The sequence below is a fragment of the Aethalodelphis obliquidens genome, unplaced genomic scaffold (assembly GCF_003676395.1).
Source record: "Aethalodelphis obliquidens isolate GAN/ISIS:26980383/991018 unplaced genomic scaffold, ASM367639v1 scaffold71, whole genome shotgun sequence".
Lineage (NCBI taxonomy): Eukaryota > Metazoa > Chordata > Mammalia > Artiodactyla > Delphinidae > Aethalodelphis > Aethalodelphis obliquidens.
The window spans coordinates 1,233,126-1,256,764 of NW_020838015.1; the positions used below are offsets into that span (position 1 = coordinate 1,233,126).

The 23,639-nt window shown below is 42.9% G+C and overlaps 1 protein-coding gene and 1 long non-coding RNA gene across 6 annotated transcripts in view; one reads left to right on the top strand and one right to left on the bottom strand.

Annotated features, from left to right (window-relative positions):
- LOC113611834 (uncharacterized) overlaps positions 1 to 3,310 on the bottom strand; it is a 51,463-nt gene extending 48,153 nt beyond the window's left edge. For all 4 annotated transcript variants that reach the window (XR_003429620.1, XR_003429621.1, XR_003429622.1 and 1 more), the window contains exons 1-3: positions 2,938 to 3,310; positions 2,607 to 2,789; positions 590 to 2,126 (exon numbers count right to left, since the gene is read on the bottom strand). This is a non-coding gene — a long non-coding RNA (uncharacterized LOC113611834). The remainder of the gene's footprint in view (positions 1 to 589; positions 2,127 to 2,606; positions 2,790 to 2,937) is intronic.
- A 128-nt stretch (positions 3,311 to 3,438) lies between these two features.
- MID1IP1 (MID1 interacting protein 1) lies at positions 3,439 to 5,671 on the top strand. Of its 2 annotated transcripts, none has more exons than XM_027091221.1 (2): positions 3,439 to 3,632; positions 3,893 to 5,671. In XM_027091221.1, exon 2 carries the CDS (start codon positions 4,157 to 4,159, stop codon positions 4,706 to 4,708), a length of 552 nt encoding a protein of 183 aa, XP_026947022.1. In that variant the 5' UTR covers positions 3,439 to 3,632; positions 3,893 to 4,156; the 3' UTR covers positions 4,709 to 5,671. The 2 variants fall into 2 exon arrangements, with proteins under 2 accessions (XP_026947022.1, XP_026947023.1); XM_027091222.1 differs by lacking the exon at positions 3,439 to 3,632 and adding an exon at positions 3,639 to 3,802.
- Positions 5,672 to 23,639: the final 17,968 nt, after the last annotated feature.

Here is a 23,639-nt window from a genome sequence, read left to right on the forward strand (position 1 = left end):
ACCACTTGGTGGGGATGTTGTGAGCAATTTCAGCACAAGTGGATGGCTGGACTACATGGCCTTTAACGAGACAGTCTGATTGTCATATTTCTATGACACTTAGCATGAAGTGGTTCCTTCTAATTTCTACCTCAAAGTAATGCAGAGTCTCCACTATCTTGAGTTGGGCTGGTTTCTAGCTTTTCAAGGATACCACCCTCCCACCAGCTCTTATTTCTAAATCTCTGATTTCTCCAATGTGCCTTCTTTGACCAGTTTACTGTTGTTCTGTATTTTGTTTAGGAATTTCTGGTTACTTTAAATGCCATCTTTCCCGGAACTATCCAAAGGACACAGAAGGGGTCATTTGTGAACGCTTTTTGGGAGATGGACCAGCAAAACGTGATGTTATGGTTGCTGAAGTAAGAAGGTAAATGTGGGAATTAATCTGAACTGAGCTCCAGAGTTGGAGCTGTGGACCAAGAAGTGGGGTGGGTGCCAGACACCAGACAAAGCTTTTACTGAGAATTTAGCGTATTGGAGAGGAAGCAGAGACCAGAAGCCTGGAGCCTGCTGGCCTGCAAAAAGTACTCAAAAGTTGTTTGCTCACCAGACGACTTCTGTTTTCCAGAGGCAAAATGAGGCCTGGGCAGGTTGCTCAGCATCTCCAGCCTGTTCCGGATTGTAACTGGGAAAGCGCCTAGGGCAACCGCAGAGGCTCTTCGCCTCCGGCCGGGTCAGACCCGCCCGCTCCTCTCCCAGGTGACCCCAAGGAACCAATTTTTTTTTTCCAGGCGCAAGTGGAGGGGAAAATTGGCGGCGCTCCGGTTGCCAGAGACGCCGCCGCCACTTCGGCTCTGCTGGGGTGAAAGAGGACGCTGGGGGGAGGGGGCCGTGGCTCCTGACTGGCTGGGGCACGAAGGCTTATTTGCATAATATTCCTTGATTGGCTGAAGCCGGAGGGGCGGTGGTGGGGTGATTCCAAGGGCCTGGAGCTCTGGCTCCGGACCTTTCCGTTCAGGAGTTACCCGGGTGGGCGTGAGTTGTTCTTCCGGCCCTGCGGGAGCCGAGAAGGCCCGGTTTGGGAAGTTTTGCAAGCAGGTGCATGAGCCATCTTTTTCTTATAGTGTTTAAGAAATGTGAAAGAACAGGAGTCAAGAAGCTGGGGGATGGAGAGTGACCTCGACACCAGAAGAAGGAAGGAAACAGACCGGGGAGGAGTGGAGGCCAAAAAGAAGGCATTAGGGGCTTTCTCCCAAGCTGGGCTTTTTTTGCTGGGATCCCTTTGCTAGATCACTTGAATTTCCGTTTTCTGCGAGTCATTATCACACTTTGCTGAAACTGGGAAGAAAAGAGGCAGGATCCCGGCATTTTGTAACTCAGATTTGAATACCAAGTTTTCATCAGAGGTATACGGACTTAAAATATCCAGAGGGTCTGCCATGGGAGACAAAATACGTTTTAATTTATAGAGAATCAGTTGTTGGAAACTGGATGTGTGTGTGGTTTTTTCCGAGATTACTTCTTGCAATGTTTTTTGTATGTCATGGCACATAGGGCTTAAAATCAAGCTGGACTATTTTGTACTTGCCGGTTGCTGAAGCAATGGGGGGGGGGTCTGTGGATCATCATAGACCATTTCCACATTTTAAGGTTTCTGACTCTTCACATAAACACCTTTAGACTATGATAAGATCCTACATAAAGTACAATTTCATCTTTGTAAAGTACTTTGTATTTACATAATAATTTGTACATCTATTATCTTATTCACCACAAATCTGGCACAGCCCATGGGATAAGCTCCATTTTATTGATAAGGAAACTGGGGCTGGAAAAGTTTGCAAGTCTCCACGTGTGTAAAGAGGGGGGTGAGATTATTTTAATGCTTGAAATTTATATAATGCTTTTTTGGCTCTATATTTTCCTTTCCATTGATTCTCCCAAAGCCCCTGATAGGTTGAGCAGGTAACATGATTCCAGTTTTTCTAGATAAGAAAACAAGGGCTATGACCTAGCAGAGCTAATAAGCCCTGGGAAGGGGGCTCCCCAGGCTGAGCTCTGTCTCCATAAGTCACTGACTCCTGTCCAGCCCTTGTCACACCAAGTCACAGTTTCATTCAAAAGACAATTAGGAAGATGGTTTGCTGTAGGAAAAAATTAAATATATATTATTAAGGTGAAAGAAACAGGGAAAAAATAAACCTCTTATTATGTGCTTCTCCCTTTTGGCACTTTTTGTCCCGTGAAAAAACAGTGTACTGAAAACACCCCTGAAAGGTTTTGGAGAAAAGAGATTCAAAATTAGAAACTTGAGTCTTCTTGAATTATCTGTAGGACTGTTGGAGAAGGTTGGTGTGTGAAGGACAGACATGGCATGGGGATTGAGACGGTGAAACAAAAATGAAAACAGGCTGTGGTTTGGAGTCTCAAAGTGAAATTGAAGGTGCAAGGCTCTTAAAAGTTAAATCCAGCGATTTGGTACCTACTTTAGGGCCTATTAAATGACCTTGCGTTTTAAGAGCTATTTTTGGAAAGGTACATTTCAAACTCCCCTCCCAAAAAAAATATTGGACACCTCCTCCCTTTTCTGTTAAATGATTAAAGACACCCAACACCGGACCTACCTACTGTCACTCTGTCCTGGCCCTTTGGCAGCCAAAAGGCCACAGGGCCTGGGGCCTGGGATCTCTGAGTAGCGGGACTTGGACAAAAGTCAGGAATTTGGCTGCTTCACCGCATTGTCACATCTGATCTCTTGGAAAAATGTGCAGATCCGATTGTGGGTCGCTCTTCATCCCTGGCAAAGTCTGTTACAGGAAATATTGGGGAAGACATCGCCAGCAGGGAGACAAAAGCCTCTGAGGTCCCCCTCCCCCAGCAGCTGGCCAAGGCCAGGGCCACGGCGGGAGCACCACACGTCCACGTGCACCCGGCATGCCCAGTCACCCTTCTTACGTAAGAGTCTTGGGATGGAGTTGCTGCTGCTGCGGGTCCCTCTTCCCCGACGGCTATTAATAAACCGGATCGGTAGTTTCCGGGCCACTGCCAGCATAGATGCGGGGTTGGGGGCCTCACTTTACAACCTGGGCGCCAGCACTTCGGTCATCCCACCCTGGGAGCGTGAGCAAGGCGCACCCATCCCCCCGCACTCCAGCCCGCCCTCTTGCGGGACCGGACGCCGGCACCTTCTTTACCCGCACTGTGCCTGGCCCTCCCCCCAAGCTGGCCTGCTCTGCACTCGGCGATGGCTGGGTGCGGCTGTTCTGTCCCTCCTCTGCCCTGCCCTGCCCTGCTACTGCGCCCTCCCTCCGCCCGGGTATCAGGCGAGAGGCGGGGCTGGCCCGGCGCGCCCCGCCCCCGCTGTAGAAAGGGCCTGGAGTGTTACTCGCGGTCATCCCCAGCTCGGGCCTTTTATCTCCGCGCTACCGGGGAGGCGGGAGGAGGAGACACGGCGAGTGGCCCTGAGCGCCGGCGACACCTTTCCGGGGCTCTATAAATTGAGCACCTGGGATGGGTAGGGGGCCGACGCCACCACCACCGCCCGCAGTCACAGTTCGGCCACTGACCGCAGCAGCGTCCGCAGGCAGCAGCATCCAGCAGCGGGAACACTGAGCTACCCAGCAGCAGGGGATCTCGAGGCGCCGGAGGAAGTGCGTGCCCCCGCCCCACCTCTGCCCCGTCAGCGTGGGTGCTTGGACTCAGGCTTTGCGGAGGGAGACGGGAGTGGGGAGCACCCCTTCCTTTTCTCCGCGGCCCTGGGCGGGGGGCGAGGAGGTGGGACTCCTGCTGGGAGTCACCCGGGAGCCGTCCCAGACAAGCTGTAACCAGGGAGGGAGGTGCGCGCGGGTGGGGGCGCCGGGCACCCTAGCCGCGTGAATAATCTGCTCTTTCGTCCCCGTCTCCCAACCAGGCCAGGGCTCGACCCAGAGACCACGCGCCGATATCGCGAGCTTCCGGACGCCAGAGCCAGGAGAAGTCGTGCTTCCCGCAGGGCCGGGCTTCGATCTAGACGAGAGTTGGAGAGGGCGGAGGAAGCCGGGAATCCCGCCGCACCGGCTGTAGCCAGGCCCCCGGCGCGGGCCTCAGAGAGCGCGTGAAAGGCGTACAGCCCCTCGCCCCGGCCGGCCATCCCGTGCCCCCTGCGTCCCTGTGCTTCGGCGCCCGCGCGGCCACCATGATGCAGGTTTGCGACACCTACAACCAGAAGCACTCGCTCTTTAACGCCATGAATCGCTTCATCGGCGCCGTGAACAACATGGACCAGACGGTGATGGTGCCCAGCCTGCTGCGCGACGTGCCACTGGCCGAGCCCGGGCTGGACAACGGCGTCGGCGTGGAGGTAGGCGGCAGTGGCGGCTGCCTGGAGGAGCGCAAGCCCCCGGCCCCCGGCGCGGGCGGCGGCAACGGCAGCTTTTTCGCGCCCTCCCGGGACATGTACAGCCACTACGTGCTGCTCAAGTCCATCCGCAACGACATCGAGTGGGGGGTCCTGCAGCAGCCGCCGCCGGCGGCGGGGAGCGAGGAGGGGAGCGCCTGGAAGTCCAAGGACATCCTGGTGGACCTGAGCCACCTGGAGGGCGCGGACGCCGGCGAGGAGGACCTGGAACAGCAGTTCCACTACCACCTGCGCGGGCTGCACACTGTGCTCTCCAAACTCACGCGCAAAGCCAACATCCTCACTAATAGATACAAGCAGGAGATCGGCTTCAGCAATTGGGGGCACTGAGGCGGGTTGCCCGCGGCTGCCCAGCACCCTTCCCGGCCCCATCTCTCACCCTCTCTTTCCTCAAAGCTATTTTCTTTCTGGCTCTAGGGCACGATGGGCAAACTGCAAAGTTGGGGGGCTGCGTACGTGCAGGGGACGCGGCAGGGCTGCATGGAGGAGGGGGCTTCTTTGGGGAGAGGAGAGGAAAGCGGTGGCAGAAGAGGTGGGGTAGTGCTCAAGGATTTCCCTCTCTCCCGCGGGGGTGGGGAGGGGGAATGAGGGGGCTGTGTTCTACTTTGGTGGGAATAGGACTGAGTTGACGCCCTGCATTCAGTCTGTGCTTTTCCTGGAGTTTCTTTTCTGTTCTTTCCGGAGGAGAAGGGCCGAGAAAGAGCCATTCCAGGGCGCGGCGCTGGGTTGCCACATTTGGGAGCGCCGCCTGGAGTTGGGCGCTAGGGAAGGCGGGGCGGGCGCACAGCCTCCCGCCGCCCTGCCGTTGGGCTGGTGGAGGCCGCAGCGCTGCTAGGGTTGCATCAGTTTTCCTGTTTGCACTATTTCTTTTTGTAACCGTGGCCCCGTCTTAAGTATTTCCAATCTCCTCGCTCTGAAACTTCGGCGATTCCATTGTGGTAAGCGCACAAACAGCACTGTCTGTCGGTAACCGGTACTACTTTATTAATGATTTTCTGTTACACTGTAGAGTTGTCCTGTGGTACCCCTATCCCATCCTTTTCACACCACCCCCTCAAAGTGTGTAAGCTGGCACTGTGCCAGCTCGTACGAAGCGTGCCACTCAGTGAAAGTAATGTTATTATGGGAAAGCGGACTTACCCGAAATGGAACCAACTGACATTCTATCCGTGTTGTACATAGAATGATGAAGGGTTCCACTGTTGTTATGTGTCTTAAATTTATTTAAAACTTTTTTAATCCAGATGTAGACTATATTCTAAAAAATAAAAAAAAGCAAATGTGTTAACGAAATTTGACAAAAGTTTGTTGCTTTCTAATCCACCAATGGATGGCTTAGTAGTTAAATAAAATACAGTTAATTGATTTTTTTTTTTTAGCAAAAACCAATTTCATTTTCCTCTGGTATTTCAAAGTGGTAGATAATCATCTCCGTAAGTGTTCAGTTTTGTTTGGGAAGAAGCTACCAAGCTTTTTATTTCTAATTCAGTACCAAGGTAAGCACATAACATCTCAACAAAAAGTTCATAAATATTCAAAGAATTTGGGAAGGTACATATATTACAGTTTTCAACCAACTTGACTAGCTTATTGGAGTGCTTAGTGAACATTTTGAATCTTTTAAGGGGCTCAAGCACGACCTATGCATTTTGAGGCCTAGAAACTTATTTTAAAGGCAGAAATTTCACTTGGCTACTGAGAAGTAAAGAGTCGGAAGAAAAACACCAGATAACACTAGTGCACGCATCTTGCAGGTCTTTATTTACAAGTCTTTTGCGTTAATCTTAGGAGAGACTTAAATGTGTTATAACATGTGCTGTGGCCTCTTTGACTAGTTCCCAGTGAAGTGCTAAGCTTTGTTAAGCAGTGTCCAGCAATGCTTCCAGTTTTCCAGGGAGCCAGTCTGCCGCTGTGGACAGCAGATCTGAGCATGGCTGCAGTAGGGCCCTTTGGAACACTTCCTTAGATGCCATTATGATGCTTTCCTGGGAGGGTGGGACAGGTGAAACGCAATGCTCTGTATTTCTCTATTTCGTGATTCGTTTAGGGGGGATAAGTGTTGGATCGACTTCAGTTTTCGATCTTGAAGTCATGAGACATTCTCTAAGCTCATAGAGCTTGAATTTAAAATACATATAACTTTGCAGTTTAAAAAAAAAAGGCAAAAAGTTTTTTTGTGCTGTGGGCAGCTCAAACCTATTATCAGCTTTTAGCAGCAGTGAAAAAATGGGGAAGTGTTAAGGCTGGTGCCTGTGCTCCCAGAGAAAGTTATAAGCTAGGCAGCGCCAGAAGTAAGGTGTATGGCCTCTTGCCCTGTATCCCCTTGAAAATCCCAAAGTGCAAGCAAAAAATACAAAGGAAGGAAACTACAGAAGCCACATGGTAGAAACGCCAAGACTTGGAGCCAGAAAGTTGTGTGTTCAAGTCCTCTTGTTATTACATATTAACTGTGAGACTTTAACTCCAAGCTTGTTGCCACATTTGAAATTAGGCATAATAATAACTACAAGGCTTACTTTGTGGAGATGCAGTGAGTGAAAGGAGATGGTATATAGAATGTCTGATGCTTAGAAGTTTCTTTAGGTGCTACTGAAGGGCACTACAGGTTCTCTCCAGCTCTCTGAACGTGGCTTGTATCTTTATCTCCCTCCTTGCCTTTCTCCAGGAATATATGAAGTTTAGGACAATATGTTCACTTTAAAAGCATAATTTCAATTACATACATGAAACCACAGGTAAACTATTTCCTTTCTCAAAGTCTCTGGGAAGAAGCTGAATTAAAATCAAATAGTCATAGTTTGGGCAAGCGATAGCAAGAGTTTTATGACATGTTAACACGATGTTTTCAGAACATTCTTGTATATAGAATACAGAAAGGTAGATGTTGATGGCAAAACCAAACTGTAAATAAAGCTATTAACTTTATTTTTTGAAAATATTCATGTGAGAGTATTTTTATATATAAATAGTGATTCTGACCTAGGAGTAGTGATGATCACTGTTAAAAGAGGATTGGATTTTTACATGAACCAGTAGCGTTTCCCAGGCCCAGTAAGTGTTATTCCACTGATATAACTATTTTATTCAAGTTAAGTTTATGCAATGATACAAAGTCAGATCCCTGACCAGATTTACCTGTTAAAACTTCTCAAGCCATTTAAAACTTTGCAACTTCTGAGGTAAAGTGATAAGTGACTTCATATTTTTAGGTCTTTCCTGAGGAAGCTCAAAGTACTTCATAGATTTTAAAAGTTGCAAAATTGTGTGGACCCTCCTTCAAAGAGCTCTCAGGGATCATGGTTTTCTGCAAGTGCCCATCTCCGTGGCAATTTGGGACGAAAGGGAAGGCAGGGATAGATGAGCTGGGCAAAGAGGAACAGCTTAGATTGGAGTTGATTACCCTCCAGATATTTACATTTGATAAGAATTTTCTACATCAAAACCTCACACCAGAGCCTTTGAGAAGGCCTGCGTTTGCCTCTAGAAACAGCTTTCTGCTTTGCGCACATGGGGCTTTTCGTGTTTTACATTTACACAGCGTTCCTTAGTGGTCTAGCCTGATTTACTCTTGCTCTGAACCTGAACCCATTGTTAGCATGTCACAGCTGCTGGGATTATCCTTCTCTGGACCAACTTGAAAACTAGTCTACTCTTAACAATGTTTTTAAAAAATGAAAGTTATTGTCATTTGCGTATGCCTCCTCGCTTTTAATTGCTGAACAAAAATCATTTGGGAGGCTCGTCTTCTCCACCCGCCTCCCCGCTCACGCCTTCTCCCCTTACTCCTGTGGTTCTGAGATGTTTCCAAATTGGATACAGTTCTGGTGGACTGAGGGCTCAAAGTTCATATACCTTTTTTCTTTTTCAAAGGTAATTATCTTTTTATGGGGCATCTAGTACATTTATACCAATCATCACATCCTTGGGTGATTTATTTTGAAGAGTTTTGAACAAAATAATGACAGAATGTTTTCTTTAAAATTCTAGAGGTAATTTTTACTCCCAACAGATAAAAAATTCGGAATCAGAAGCTTATGGAAAATTTAAACATGTGGACTATTGGATTGGTCTCAAAAATTAATATTATTAATCGTTTTAAAATTTCAAACTTTATGTAGTTTCTGATCAAGGCTAAGTTGCTTTAATTAGCAAGATAATTTAAGCTTAAAATTATTTTTTAAACTTTTTTTTCTTTCAAGGCCATGTTTCATTTTTTTTAAAATAACTCAAGAAAATTTAAAGGTTGTCCTTGAGTTACTCTAAATATTAGGTCTCCAGTTAGTTCATCTGAAACTATGGGGAACTTTCTGATAAGTGGTGGAGATAATGATAGTCTATGACCAATATAACTATTTCAGTATCTGGAAGTCAGTACTGTCCTTTGCCTCATGCAACCAGGGCTCCTTCTCTGGGATCCCCACTTTAGAGGGCCTCCACACTGACTCTTTGTAAGGCCTTGCAATTCCCCATGGGCAAGGAATCTTCAGAGCCAAGGGAATGCCCAGAGCTTGTGCCCTTCCTTCTAGACCACACTTGGGTTCCTGGCTCCCCAGAGTTCCCTGTCCAGATGGCCCCGAGCCCATTCCAGGGATTTCATAGGCATTTGCCCTGAGTTTATCCTCCCGATAGCGGACAGGCTTGCTTGGTGGACAAGGCTTAGCCATGCAAACTGGGCTGTCCAAGGATGGAACTTGGGTGGAAAGATAAGGGGGTAGAATGTAGGCTGGAGGTTCCCGTTCGTCCTCTTGTCTTGGCCTCCCTGGGTTTCAGGGTGAACAAACGTTTTGAAAGCCTGCAGAAAGGAAATAGGAGGGGAAAGCAGCTCAAGCTTTAAGGCCTCTTCCATTATTGACAAACGAGGATTCTATGGTTTTTCTCACTATTTCCCACATCCCTCATGAGTCTCCTTGTGCCATTGATAGAATGTTATTTAATTAATGAAATGTTGGTTAAGGAAAAGGAAAACCACATCTGTATACAGGCCTTTTCCAGCTGCTTGCTATTCAGTGCTGGAAAGGTGGTGATTATGGTAAAGACCTAAATGGATACATCTTCCATAAAACCATGAAGATTTCGCCTCCTCAAATGTTCTTTCATCTTGTTTTTATTATTATTATTATTATTATTATTGAGTTAGCTGTTTTCTTTTTGGCGTCAAAAGTCTTGGTCAGGTTAAAGCAGAAAACTTAATAGTTGTGCATCTGTCTAAACAAAGCCTGCTAAAACCACAACTATGTCATCGGCCCTTCCTGTTTTGGCGTTCTCTATTTTTAAGAGGAAAATTTTTGTATCTTCCCATTCTTTTTCTTATATTTTATTACTTCTTTGTCTATTGTTTCAGAACGCTTTGCCTAGCAGTTTTAAAAATATATCTGCCGGTGTGTCCAACTTCAATAATCCCAAACTGGTAAGAATTTTGACTGGAGAAAGTTCTTATCATTTACTTAAGAACAGAGTTATAGAAGGTCACTTTCTGACTTTGAACTGTCTAGAGAAAGTGCCTTCAAACCCAGTAGACAAGGAGACTGGGAAAATACTAGCAAAACATAGAGCCCAGCTCTTTATTTTAGTGAGGAAATAAACAATGTTGGAGGTGGGGCGTTTTCTCAAATCCATTTTACTTTTGAATCCCAATCTTACTAGTGTTGATATGTGCACTTTTATCAACAAGCATTCAGTTAACAGGATGAAACTGAACGTGATTCATTTGATGTTTTCAAAGGTAGAAACTAACTTTGTAGTTTTTTTTTTTTTCCTTTTGAATACCACACTGCTGAGGTAAAGAAGGTTGTAGCTTGTGGGTGAGCTCAATAGGGCCAGTTAAAACCTGACTACTCTTCCGCCATGTTGAAATACCTGACAGCACTTTCTGTGTCCTTGGATAATGGCATTTTTTTCTACTTAGCATACATCTAATTGAGGAGATTTCCTGTTTGGTAGTCAAGGAAAGATGAAAACAAAAGTACCACATTGTTAATTCTGACAGAGGTATTTAAGTTTTTCTAGTTGTTCACAATGTGATGTTAATTTGAAGCCCTGTTTTTTGTTTTTTTTTTAATGAAACATATACGTTGTGAAAGAACATGCATATGTCCCCTAGCAGCCAAACTATGTGTAGAATGCAAGGAGTGTAGTTAGTGTACATTGGTCATTCAAAACAAGGTGTAGTATTTTGTGGCATCTGATGGACATTGCAGCTTGTAACTCATGGATGCTTTGTGGGTATAATTCATTTCTGTTGTGGTAAATACTTGTTGACAGTGCTTTCATAGCTTAAACGTTTGAGGGGAAAGTGCCAGAAACTTAGATGTTTAACCCAGCTATTGGGGCGTAGGGGGAATCTCAGAAACCAGCAGCCCTTTCCCTTTAGTGGGTTGGGGAGCAGAGGAAAAGGCCTGATACCTGCAGCCAGTTTGGCCCCAAGTGGAAAAGCCCAGCCACGCCTGCCTTTCCAAATTTACCAGATGTCACTCCACCATTCCTGGGTCAATGTGATATGGGAAGTGATGGAGAAGTGCAAGGTATCTCTCAGGACCCTCCCCACCATTGGAAACCTGAGGAGTGGGGAGGGAATCATTTCTCTTCTGATAGTAGGTTGTGGTATATTTTCCTCTCCCTAGACAGGCAGCAAATGTTAGGTTGAAGCATATGAAATTGCCATTTTTGTCAGTCCAAAGTGGTTGAATAATCCCTGATTCCAGCAATTAGATGTCCCTTTGTGGACATGCTATAGTCTTCTTACATCACCTCATGAAACTGTTGTTTTCCAACTCAGGGTTGACCTGATTTTGAGTGAGGGACAAAAAAAAGACCAAGGTGGGCAACTATATAAGGGAGACACATACAATGGAAGAAAGAGGAGACTTAAAATGAAGAGAAGAAATGGGAAAGTGGCAGAGACGTTGTGGCCAATTGTATTTTCTCAAAGAGATTGCAAGGTTATTTCTGGCCCTAAATGCTCTTCCATCAAGAGGTAGAATCTCTTGTCTCCTCACCTTGAATTTAGGTGGGGCTTTGTTGCTGCCTTGACAAAATCAATGTGACCATCACGTCCAAGGCCAGACCATAAAGGGTGATACATCTTCCTCTTGTATGAGATCCATGGCTGTCTCTTAAGAGATACTCATCCTTGGAACCCAGCTGCAATGCTATGAGGAAGCCCAGGCCACATGGAGAGGTCACGTGTAGGTGTTCCTGCTGACAGCCTCACTGAGGTCCCAGCCACCAGCCAGCATCAAACTGCCAAACACGTGAGCAAGCCTTCAATTGATTCTAGCCCCCAGCCTTGGAGCTACTCTAGCTGATGCCAAGTGGAGCAGGGACAAGCTGTCCCCATCAAGCACTACCCAAATTTTAGACTTGTGTGCAAAATATTTTCATTCTTTTAAGCCACTAAGTGGTTTGTTACACAGCATTAGATAATTGGAACAGAGACCTTTTTCCAAATTTCAGGAGATTGTAGAAATAAGTGAAAGCAATTGAAAGTAGAATGTAATCTATGAAACACGGTCTATTTTATCGCCTGTACCTGAGTAACAGCTTAAAATAAATCCAGAACCTTTGGAAACATTCATCTGATGGCTGATGTAGAGAATGGAAGGATTAGAAGTGATGGATGATGAGAGAGATGTTATAAGTAACATTTTACAGTTCTGTTAAAGCTCGACATGGTAGGCAGAATAATGGTCCCCCAAAGATGTCTGTGTCCTAATCCTTGGAACCTGTGAATATATTGCCTACGTGGCAAGGGGCGATTAAGGTTGGCTGCAGCTGGAATTAAGGTTGCTAATCACCTGACCTTCAGATGGAGAAATTATCCTTGATTATCCAGATGGGCCCAATGTAATCACAAGAGTCTTTCAAAATGGAAGTAGAAGGCAGAAGAGCCAGAGTCAGAGTGATGCAGCATGACAAGGATTTGACTTGCCCTCGATGGCTTTGAAGATGGAGAAAAGCACCGTAGCCAAAAGATGTAGGCAGACTCTATAAGCTGGAAAAGGCAGAGCAACAGATTCTCCCTAAAGCTTCCAGAAGGAATAGAGCCCTGCCAACACCTTGATTTTAGCCCAGTGAGACCCATCATAGACTTCTGGCTTCCAGAACTGTAAGAGAATAAGTTTGCATTGTTGTAAGTCACCAAGTTTGTTGGAATTTGTTACGGAAGCAATAGGACACTAAAACACTCTGCCTCTAGCCTGTGGCACTTAATCCATTCGTTGCTTTTGGGCTGGCTAAAATAGAGAATTTCAAACACAGCCACTTGTTGAAAACAGGACTGAATGGTACTTTTAGTCTTCTTTTGTGAAAGAGACTTTATTTTTCTTTTAAGCTCTAATCTTGTTGACAGTAGCCCTGCATAAACAGACACTACTTATGGGGCTGCCACTGTAGCACTGAGAGGGCTTGATTCAAATATAGCGGCATTATTTATTACATATTTTGTCGTTAAGATCTTAGATCCACTCTCTAATTTTTTTTTTAATTCTCACTTCTTTCCCTTCTGAAGATATTTTTGGATCTTTATGTGTAGCATTTATTTCTGCAGCCCCCATCTCATTATTATTTTCTTTTTTATTGACATATTACATGCAATAAAATGTATAGATCTTAAGTGTATAGTTTGTTAAGTTTTGGCAAATGCATACACCCATGTAACTGACACCTCGATAAAGGTACAGACCATTCTCATCACCCTAAGAAATTTCCTTATATTCCTTTCTGATCATCTCCCCCCCCCCCAGGCAACCACTATTCTGATTTCTATCCCCATATATTAGTGTTGCCTGTTATTGATCTTCATATAAATTGAATCATACAGTAGGTACTCTAGGGTCTGGCTTTTTTCACCCAACATATTTTTGAGGTTCACCCATACTTTTGCCTAAGTTAGTAGTTCATTCCTTTTTATTGCTGAGCAGTATTACATTTTATAAATTTTCACAATTTATCTATTTTCCTCTTGATGGACATTTAGGTTGTTTCATTTTTTAACTTAGTTCTTTTAGCTTTTATGAATAAATCTATAAATAACATTCTAGTTCAAGTCTTTTTTTTTTGGATAAATACATAGGGGTGGAATTGCTAGTTCATAAGATAGGTATATATTTAACTTTATAAGAAACTGCTAAAGAGTTTTCCACAGTGGTTATACCATACACCCTCTCACCAGTAATATATGAGAGATACAATTATGCGGCCCCTTCTGATTAGTGATGTCTTCACCACTGGGACCTGGTACTCTTAGCTCTCATTGAATCGTGATCAGTTAGTGCTGGGATGGAGCATAAAAGCTTTTCAATGGAGAAACATATTAGATGTTGCCTTGGTGAACATGAGAGACGTTAAGAGAGGTGGTTGTGGTGAGGTGAGGTAGAAGGTAAGGTGGTACCCAGTGGTGAAAGAAAACCAGGATTTAGAGTCAAAGAATCTCTGTTTAGCCCCCGTTCTGCCAGTTCATTCTGTGTGTCCTGGGGAAGTTAACTGTTTGGATTTTCAGTTTTCTCTTTTGCAAAATGGAGATACCAGCTCACAGGCTTCATAGTAATAGCAGTAAACTACCATTCAGTGTACACTTATTGTGTATACTTCCGTCTTATTATGAAGGAAGTCATTATTACTGTGAGTGTGGCAAACTACCTGCCTTATCTCAGTTTCTACTCACAAGGACTCTATGCGGTACGTATTAATATTATTCTCATTTTACAGATGAGTAAATTGTGTCAAAGACTGCTTATTGTTTCCCATTATCTGTTCTCTCCTTATTCCTCCAGCTTTAGCTGGGAACTGGATCGCCTCAGATAAAAGCTATAATTCTCAGCTTCCCTTACAGCTAGGAGTGACCACGTGACAAGGCTGTAGCCAACGAGCTGAAAGCAGGAGTTCCACATCTGACTTCCAAAAGGTGTCTTTAGAGGATAGAAGAGTACCTTTGTTCCTTTCTCCTTCTTGTTGAATGGAATGACATGGGACGGCTGGAGCTCCAGCAGCCATCTTAGCTAATAAGGTAGCAGCAACATGTTCAGAACAACAAAACAACAGGAGAGAAGGAACCTGGGTTTCTGATTTTCATGGATAGCCTACCTCTGAACTTTGCTTTCAAAAGCCAGAAATAAACTGCTATCTTGTTTAAGCCACTGCCATGTCTATTGCTCATGGCCAAATCTAATCCTAATACTGAAAGAAGGGCTTAAAGAAGTTGTTATAAGGAAAACCGAACCTTCAAGATATTACAAAGATTAAATTATAATTTGTAAAATCTTGAAGTAAGTGTCTGCTAGTTGTTAATTAAATATGAGGGCCAGGGAAAGGAGAAAAAGGAAACCCTTGGGGAAGGAGCTCCTTCTCTCACCTGATTTATTCATTTAGGCTTCATAAGACAGTAGAGCCAAGTTCTGGATTATTCTGACTATTTAATCTGTGAGTATTCCAGGCCTCTTTTTCTTTCTTCTCTTTTTTCTTCCTTTATTTATTTCACTGCTTATTAGTATATACACTGATGAGAATTTACCCTAGAAAAGCTTTAGAATCTTGTTAATAACTCTCACAAAGAGCATAAACTCAACCTTAAAGCAACCATTCCAGAATTGGGACTGACAGGGAGTGAGAAGGCAGCTAAAGCAACTGGAATGGTTCCCAGCCCCACCCCTCCCCAGTGCAATGCTGGAAGGCAGAATAAACAGGAAGTGGGGTGCGAGGGGAGGGGTGGCTGGGAGAGAGGCTCCAAAAAGCTCTGCACCTGCTCAACACAAACTCAGAAGGAACAATGTTCTAAGACAAAAGGTCCAATCTCTTCCTTCCTCCCTCCCTCTTTCTTTCCTTCTGTGTTCAGGTGTACTGGAATCAAATGTAAGAGCTCAGATGTGGTTCCAGGAATTTTCTAGCAGGGAACACCAAACGTAGACAAACAATCTAGCAACACCATGAAAGACACAATGGAGTTATGCAGGGCTCTGGGAACATGCAGGAGTAAGCCTGCATGGAAGCACTGCTTCATTCGGTAAATATTTGTTGGGAGGCTACTTACTATGCGCCAGACCTTGGGTTATGTGCTTGGTGGTGAAATGGTGAAAATGGGGCTGGCAAGGATTATCTGGGACTATGTCTGAGAACCTGGGAGCAAGGATGGATAGAGGGTGAGCGACGAGGATGACACATAAACAGAAGCAACGTTATGAAGAGGCTTTTAAAAACATGCTAAGGATCTGCCTCCTGATGTGATACACTGAGAAGGACACATCACTTCTGTGCTCATCCTGCCCCACAGGCACAACCTAAATCTAACCATGAGGAAACATCAGACAAATCCAAACTGAGGGGCATTCTACGAAATAGCTGCTTTATACTCTTCAAAAGTGTCCACGTCATAAAAGGCAAAGGCTGAGGAACTGTTCCAGAATAAAAGAGCCCAAAGATACAGGAAAACTGAATGCCACGTGTGATCCTGGATTAGCTCCTGGACCAGTAGTGTCAACAACATCTATATCTATATCTGTATCTCTTTTGCTACAACGGACACAGTTCGTTCAACTGGAAAAAAATCTGGTCTGTATATTACATAATTGTATTGTAACAATGTACATTTTCTGGTTATAATAATTGTGTTGCAGTTATATAAGTGATTGTTCTCATTCCTAGGAAACTATACACTGAAGTATTTAGGGGTAAAAGAGTATTATGTTTACAATGCATTCTCAAATTATATATATATATATATATATATTACTACTATAGCTCTCTCTCTATATATATATAGAGAGAGAGAGTAGTAAAATGGTATATCTGGGTGAGGGGTATATAGAAAGTTTTTGCACTATTCTGCCAACTTTTCTGTGAGTCAGAAATTATTTTAAAACAAAAAGTTAAAGAAAAATACACTTAGCACTTTGGGCTATATCCAAGGACAACAAGAAACGGTGGCCATCGGAGGGATTGGTGCTTTCAAGTGCAGTGCAGTGAATGGCGCAATCTGCAGTGGACTCATCGCCAGTTCAGAGGCTCTTGTGAAAATGCAGATGAGCGATGATGGTGGCCTTGAATAAAGTGATGGCAATGGATGAGAGAAGTGGATGGATAAATGGAATATCTAGGAAGTCGAAATCAGAGGACATGATGGGATGTTACGGAGGGAGAGGGAGGAATCAGGGTGACCTCTGGGACTCTTCCTGGAGTCACTGAGTAGGTCTTCGTTGAGTTTGTGAGCTAAGCACCAGAAGCAAAGGAGCAGATTTTAGGGGGAGGATGATTTTAGTTACCTTACCAGTGAGCCAGCTCTAGCTACAACCTTCCTCATGAAGTTGATGGCAACTCCACCCTTCCAGTTGCTGAGGCCCCAAATTCTGGAGATACTCTTGACTTTTCTCTTTCTCTCATATCAGGAAATCTTGTTGGCTCTGTCTTCATAAAATACCAGATATCTAACCACTTCTCACCACCTGTACTGATACTGTGCTGGTTCAAGCCACCATGATATCCCATCTGGATTATTTCATAGCTTCTTAACAGGTTTCTCTGCCTCTACACATTTTTATGTACAATAACCAGATGGATATTGTTGAAACAGAGGTCCTATCATGTTACTTCTCTGATCCAAACTCTGCAATAACTCCTAGCATCTCTCCCTGTAATAGGCAGTGTCCTTCCAAGGGCCTTTAAGACTACATGGAGTGGCTTCCAGTACCACTCTGATCTCATCTTCCACTCTCCCCCTTGTTCACTCTGTTCCAGCCACACCAACCACTTCGATTCTCCTTAAACTTGCAAGATGCACTCCAGCCTTGGGGCCCTTGCTCTTACTGTCCTCTCTTCTGGAACACTCTTTCCTCAGATATCAGTATAACAGAAAACTCTGAAATTACAAGGACTTAGAATCGTTTCTCTCTGCATAAAGGCAATATAAAGGCAAGGTGTCCAGGGATGCTACTGTGACCCCATGGTGTGTCATCAGGCTCCAGGCTCAGAAATTTATGCTTCCACAGCTTCAGCATCCTTCCTTAAGGATACTCCATGGCACAAGGTAGATGGCTGGAGCCCCGGATATCATGTTCATATTTTACACTGTCAGCAGGAGGGTAGGCAGAAAGAAACTCTCAACCAAGTCAGTTCCATTATAAGCAGCGATCCTAGCCCTTCCACAAATAATTCTGTGTAGAGTTCTTTGGTTACATCTTACAACTTGCAACTTGAAAGTCTTTGGAAGGACTATGGCTTTTACATTGAGAGACCATACTTAGTTGCTAAGAATGCTGAAAAATACAGTTGTTTATTTCAGGTGGCAACGTGCCCAGCTAAAAATTAGACTCCTGTTCCTAAGGAGAAAGGGGAGAATGGATATTGGCATAGGTAGCTAGCAGGCTTTGCCGCAGATATCTTGTTTCTAATGTTGATGACTTCACCACTACCCTATCCTCTGCCAGCACAGCCACAGGGCCTGATGCCATGTTGCCCATCTTCATTGTGGGTGGGCAGTGGGGAGCCTGGGTTTCGAGCCACACTGGTGAGGTAGTAAGAAGGACAGATGGGCTGAGAGAGAGGGTGTGGAAGCCCTGGACATGTAGGAAGGGCGAGGGGAAATACATGCAGGAATCAGAGCTCTGGTCTTTGATGAATCTAAGACTAAATTGAGGTTTGAGTCTTACTATTTATGTTTATCCTATGTCTCTTTCCACTGTAATCATTCACACTCAGGGTGGTCTGTGTGGGATCTGGCATAAGACATAGGTGTTCTGCTGTGTATGAAATGTGTCTGTGTTCAGAGTTTCTCATATTTCCCATTCTTTTTGCATTTTCATTTCAGTCTAGGATATTGGTAATGCTTTTTGGCCACATGTGCTATTATCTAGTGCAACTTGTAAGAAGAGACCCAAGTGTGAGTGAAGCTTTGCTACAAAGAGATAGAAAGGACTAAATGTTACCATAAATTATAATAATATATTTTCTGATGTGTAAACTTCTTGGTGAAAGGAATGTGTAGATAAATTTATCTCTTTTAATAAACTAGCAGAACTGAGGGGTGTGGAAGTTAAAAAAAATAAACACCAAGAGATCATTTCTTAGAATTTGACATGTTCACAAATACCTTTTAAAATCAAGGCAGGCAAAGTATACATCTTAGACTAGTATATCCCATAGAAAAAAGTCTTTAGGGATAACCAATATTCTCCAACCATTGGGTATCTCTGCGGGAGTGATAGGAGGAATTTTAGTTTTATTATCTCCTTTTAAAATGATCAATTTGTGTTATTTTTTAATGTGTACAAAACCCCTGAAACCCAAGGCAGGACAAACAACCAAGCGGTCCCTGGACTGACTCTCTTCAAAAGCCCAGGGCACAATAATCAGACCATAGCCAACACAAATGATTTGTTCTAAAATGTCCAACTCGTATCAAGATCGACCAATCTTCTTTGGGGGAAGATTGGGGAAAGAATAGGGATCTTTTAGGTGTGGAACACTGGGAAATGGAGATGGTTCCAAACTTTTATGCCAGCAGTGATATGGACTTTTGGCAAAACATTTCAATGTATGTTGCATAGATAGCAAAAGAGGAAGGTGTAAGATGGGGGCTTGGATACTGAACCGTGGAGAAATGGAGACACAGAAGATGAGCTAGCATGACTGGCATGGAAGGCAGTTCTGCTGATAGCAAGGAGACCACGAGGAAGCCCGGCAGAGCTGGGCAGGACACTCCTGCTGCTGAGGAAAGAGGGGGAGTCCCTCAGCAAGAGGGCGAGTCCACATGCAAGGTTAGAGCCAAGTCTATGAGAAGAGAGGACAGGAGTCTATCTCAACATGTTTCCTCTGGAAGATGCCTCTCAGAAAGGTAGAAATAAACATCTTGCTATCTAGGATCCAACACATTCCCACCTCAGCAAGCTAATTCCTTCCCCAAAGATGTACTTGTAAATCTGTAGAAACAGCCTAATTCTCTAATATGATGCCTGGTAGGAGTTCTAGCCTTGTCTCCGTAAAGGTCAATTTCTTACTAGCAATTCGTCTCTCATGGAAACACACTATTATCCAAAGTGGGTTACAGAGATCTGATGATTATTGCAAGGTAAAAATATTGTCTACATTTGTTCATTTAAACATCTTGTCCAAAGAAACCATTTCTTCTTTCAGCTGAGAAAACAATCTAATCTAAAAAGTGTAAGTTCTTATTGTGGTAGAAATTCCCTTTTCGAGGTGAGCCTATGACTCTATGCAGTCATGGACACGATGTCCTGACACTTTATGGCATCATGACCAGCACTGTTATATCAGAAAGAAGCCCTGTGGGTAAATTTTACTTCTGGACTCAGGTGATAATGTTACCTTTATGGCAATGGCAGGGCAATTTTTTTTTTTTGGTCATTTTAACAATATAATTATCTCTACTCATTCTGAACATCATGGTTTTCAGACTATGGTTCATTCACATAGGCTTACAGCCATTATGTTTGGATTTTCTTTAACTTAAAAGGATAGTGTCTTGTTTGTAAACCATGCAAATTAAAATGCAGAAAGACAAGCCACTGTGATATTCGAATCTGATATTTTAATCACTTAAGTCAAAGAAGTCAAGGTTCTATTTTCATGGCGAATATAATTTGCAGATGACCTTACTGTATATTTGTACTTGTCCCTCAGGTGAATTAGGGGTCTTAAAAAAAATCTTCACACCAGGAGAGTTCCTATGGTTCATACTATTAGGCTAACATCAGAACTGTCCACTCTATTAGGTTTTTCCCCGGTTGAAAAGCAGATGATTTTATGACCTTGAGATGATCACCTGAATAAGGGATGTACCTCACTGAGGGCTATTGTGTGGGAAAGGAGGTGTCAAATACTGAAAACTCAGATATAAAAAGAGTAATGTGACGCATGGAAAAGTTGTCAAAATGGTAATCCTGACTGACTATATGAAAGGGAAACACCCAAGAGGTGACCTTATTTAACCCTTAGGAACAGAAGTCATGCACTCTGACAACAGTTGTACCCCTCTCAGCTTCTCATGATGGTTTCAGATTAAGGTGGCATACATTCCCTTCAAAGTTAACTCCATTTGTACATACTTTCTTCCCAAAGCAATTTCTTTCCATTTAAATAAGCCAGACAGCCTTTAAAATATCTCCCATGAGAATTAACTTGCATAAGATATTTAACCACTTAGTAAACATCAAAGTGTCATATGAATGCTTAACCTTACAACAAGGAGACATAAATCTACCCCAAAATAAAGATGTAAAAGGTAATGCTAAATTTTCATCAGATTGTAACTGAAAAAATTGATGAAGACATTTTAGTATTCTAATTCTTGTAAGGAGGATAGTAACTCCACACAAGAAAAGAATTTAGCAAATGCTTCTAATCTAAGGTCCCCCACCCCCCCATCTCCAGGATTATTTTGAAGGGAGTTAAAACACTCGGATGAAAAGGTTGCTTATACAAATACATGTAGTCTATTATTTATGTGTGTATTGAAAATCAGACAATGGAATTCATAAAAGGTTAGAGCTGAAATGAACCTTAGGGATCATCTAGTATATTTTCCATTGTCTGCAACAGAGGCAAGACTAGAATTTAGGTCTCTCAACTTCTAGACCTTTGTCCCTATTTAAACTATTTAATTTTTTGAGAAAAGTAAAAATTTTACCAAGGTGCTTTTAAAATTTTGTCTTTGGATATGAATTTCTAAAATTTGGGGGCTATCACTTACTAGTTTCTAAGGGGAAGGATCATTTGATAGTGTATATTATAGACAATTTTTAAGCCTAAGAAATAGCTTTCTCTACCTCAAACACGGGTTAGGAATGCCTATTAGCAAAACAAGTCTTTACTTTTAACCTTGAAAAGATTTCCTTTTTCTTTATTCTGCAAACTTTGTCTTCCTGAATGATCACGTTGAGCCCTTATTTAAATCAAGGATTAAATCCCCCAACTCACTGTAGGAAAATAAACGTTCAAAGTTCTGATAGTACAACTTTAAGGAAAATCTAAAGTCCTTTCTTTGTCGTTGTCTCATTCAGATCATAATAAATATTTCATTCCCAATCTAATGGATTTGGCTTGGAGGTACCTTACATAGCCATATTGTGATGTTAGGGTTTGGTTTGTTTTAAAAATTTATAGCAGTTCCAAGCAGAAGTTAGATCTGTTCTCACAACTGCCAATACCGCAGGCCATTTTCTATAAACATCTTCTCAAAAAAAAAAAAAAACAATCAAACACACATTACCCAAAGAACCAGAGACACAGCTGTTTCTGGTTCTGATCTTAAGAGACATCAACTTTTGCTTGGCAAAGTGCAAGTGAGAAGGGAATTGATGAGGTCTGATCACCTATTCCAAGGAATTCTGCCTGGGGATGGAAAAAGTAGAAGAGGATGTCCCTGACATCACTTTCTTATTTAATTCAAAACTTATTTCCTAGCTGAGATGAGAAAGTAGAAGTAGTGAGAGAATCCATATAGTCCAAAATAAGATAAAGAAAGATTTATTTTGTCTTTCTTATTTTAAAAATATAAGCCCTTTGAGTTAAATGTATACTTACCATATGACCTAGCAATTCCATTCCTAGGTATTCATCCAAAAGAACTAAAAACATCTGTCCACACAAAGACTTCTAAACAGTTTTCCTTTTACTCCTAAAATCCCCAAACTGGAACCAACCCAAATGCCCATTAATAAAGTACAGTATAGCCATACAATGGAGTACTGTTCAATAAAAAGGAACAAACTACTGATACATAAAACAACATGGATGAATCTCAACATTATGCTGAGTGAAAGAAGCCAGAGACAAAAAGAGAAAGAAAGTATTATTCCATCTATATGATGTTCAAGAACAAGCGAAACTAGTCAATGGTAGAAAAACAGAATAGCGCTTTCCAGGGACAGGTATTGGGGGATTGGCTGCAAAGAAGCACAAGAGATTCTTGGGGTGCTGCCAGGTCTAAATTGGGAACAGTGGTTACATGAGTGTATATCAGGGTTTCTCAGCCTTGTTACTACTGACATTTTGGGCTGTATAATTCCTTCTTGAGGAGGGCTGACTTGTGCATTATAGAATATTTAGCAGTGTCCCTGGCCTTCACCCACTAGATGCCAGTGACACCTCCCCTCATCTGAGATGAAACCACCAAAAATGTCTCTGGACATCGTCAAATGTCTTCTGGGTGACAAAACCACCTCTGGTTGAAAACCACCGCTGTGGTTCATCAATCCTTGTCAAACTGCACACTTTAAATGGTTGCGCTCATTTTACTGTATATAAAACATACCGCATAAAATAAATAAAAATAAGCCCCTTGGGAAGAAAGAGTAATTTTGCAATGGAGAAACCTGACAAACACTACCTCAGTCAGGTGATCAAGCGCAACATCAACAGTGATAAGTCATGTTGATAGTATATAAACTGGATATAATGAGAATGGCAACCTTCCTTCCAAAAACACATAACCCCAGCCTCATCATGACAAAAACACCAGAAAAATTCCAACAGAGGGGAAATCTATAAAATATCTGACCAGTACTCCTCAAAACTGTCAAAAACAAGGAAAGTCTGAGAAACTGTCACAGCCAAGAGGAGCCTAAGGAGACACGACTACTAAATGTAATGTGGGATCCTGGATGGGATCCTGCAACAGAAAAAGGACAGGAGATGAAAATTAAGGAAATCTGAATAAAGTATGGACTTTAGTTAATAATAATATGTCAATGTTGGTTCATTAATTATGACAAATGTACCACACTAATGTAAGATGTTAATTATAGTGGAAACTGCACGTAGGGTGTGTGGGAACTCTCTGTACTATCTATGCAATTTTTCTAGAAACCTAAAACTTTTCTTAAAAAAACTTTTATTAAAAGTAAGCCCTTTTAATATTTACACTGAGTTTAGAGTGTTCAGAAATCTACATTTATGGTTTTTTGTTGTTTATTTTATTGTTTTTAATACTGCTTAACCACAAACATGCCAAAGACATTTTATTACATCATTGCCATCTACCCCTAGACCTTTGAAGTCATAAATGACCCTAAAATCTGCTCAGGACATGTTGGAGCTAAATAAGATTTAATCAAATTGGATAAAAAAATTTTTGAGCACTTACTACATGCCACGCATTGACCTGGTTATTGGAGACATGAAGATGGATGCCATCTGGTCCCTGCTCTCCAGGAACTCAGAGTCTTGAACAAGGGCACCATTTGGTGTAATGGTGAAATTATTTATTACAGGAACAACAAGGTAGAAAACGTTATTTTACAGCGGGAGAGCCTTTTCC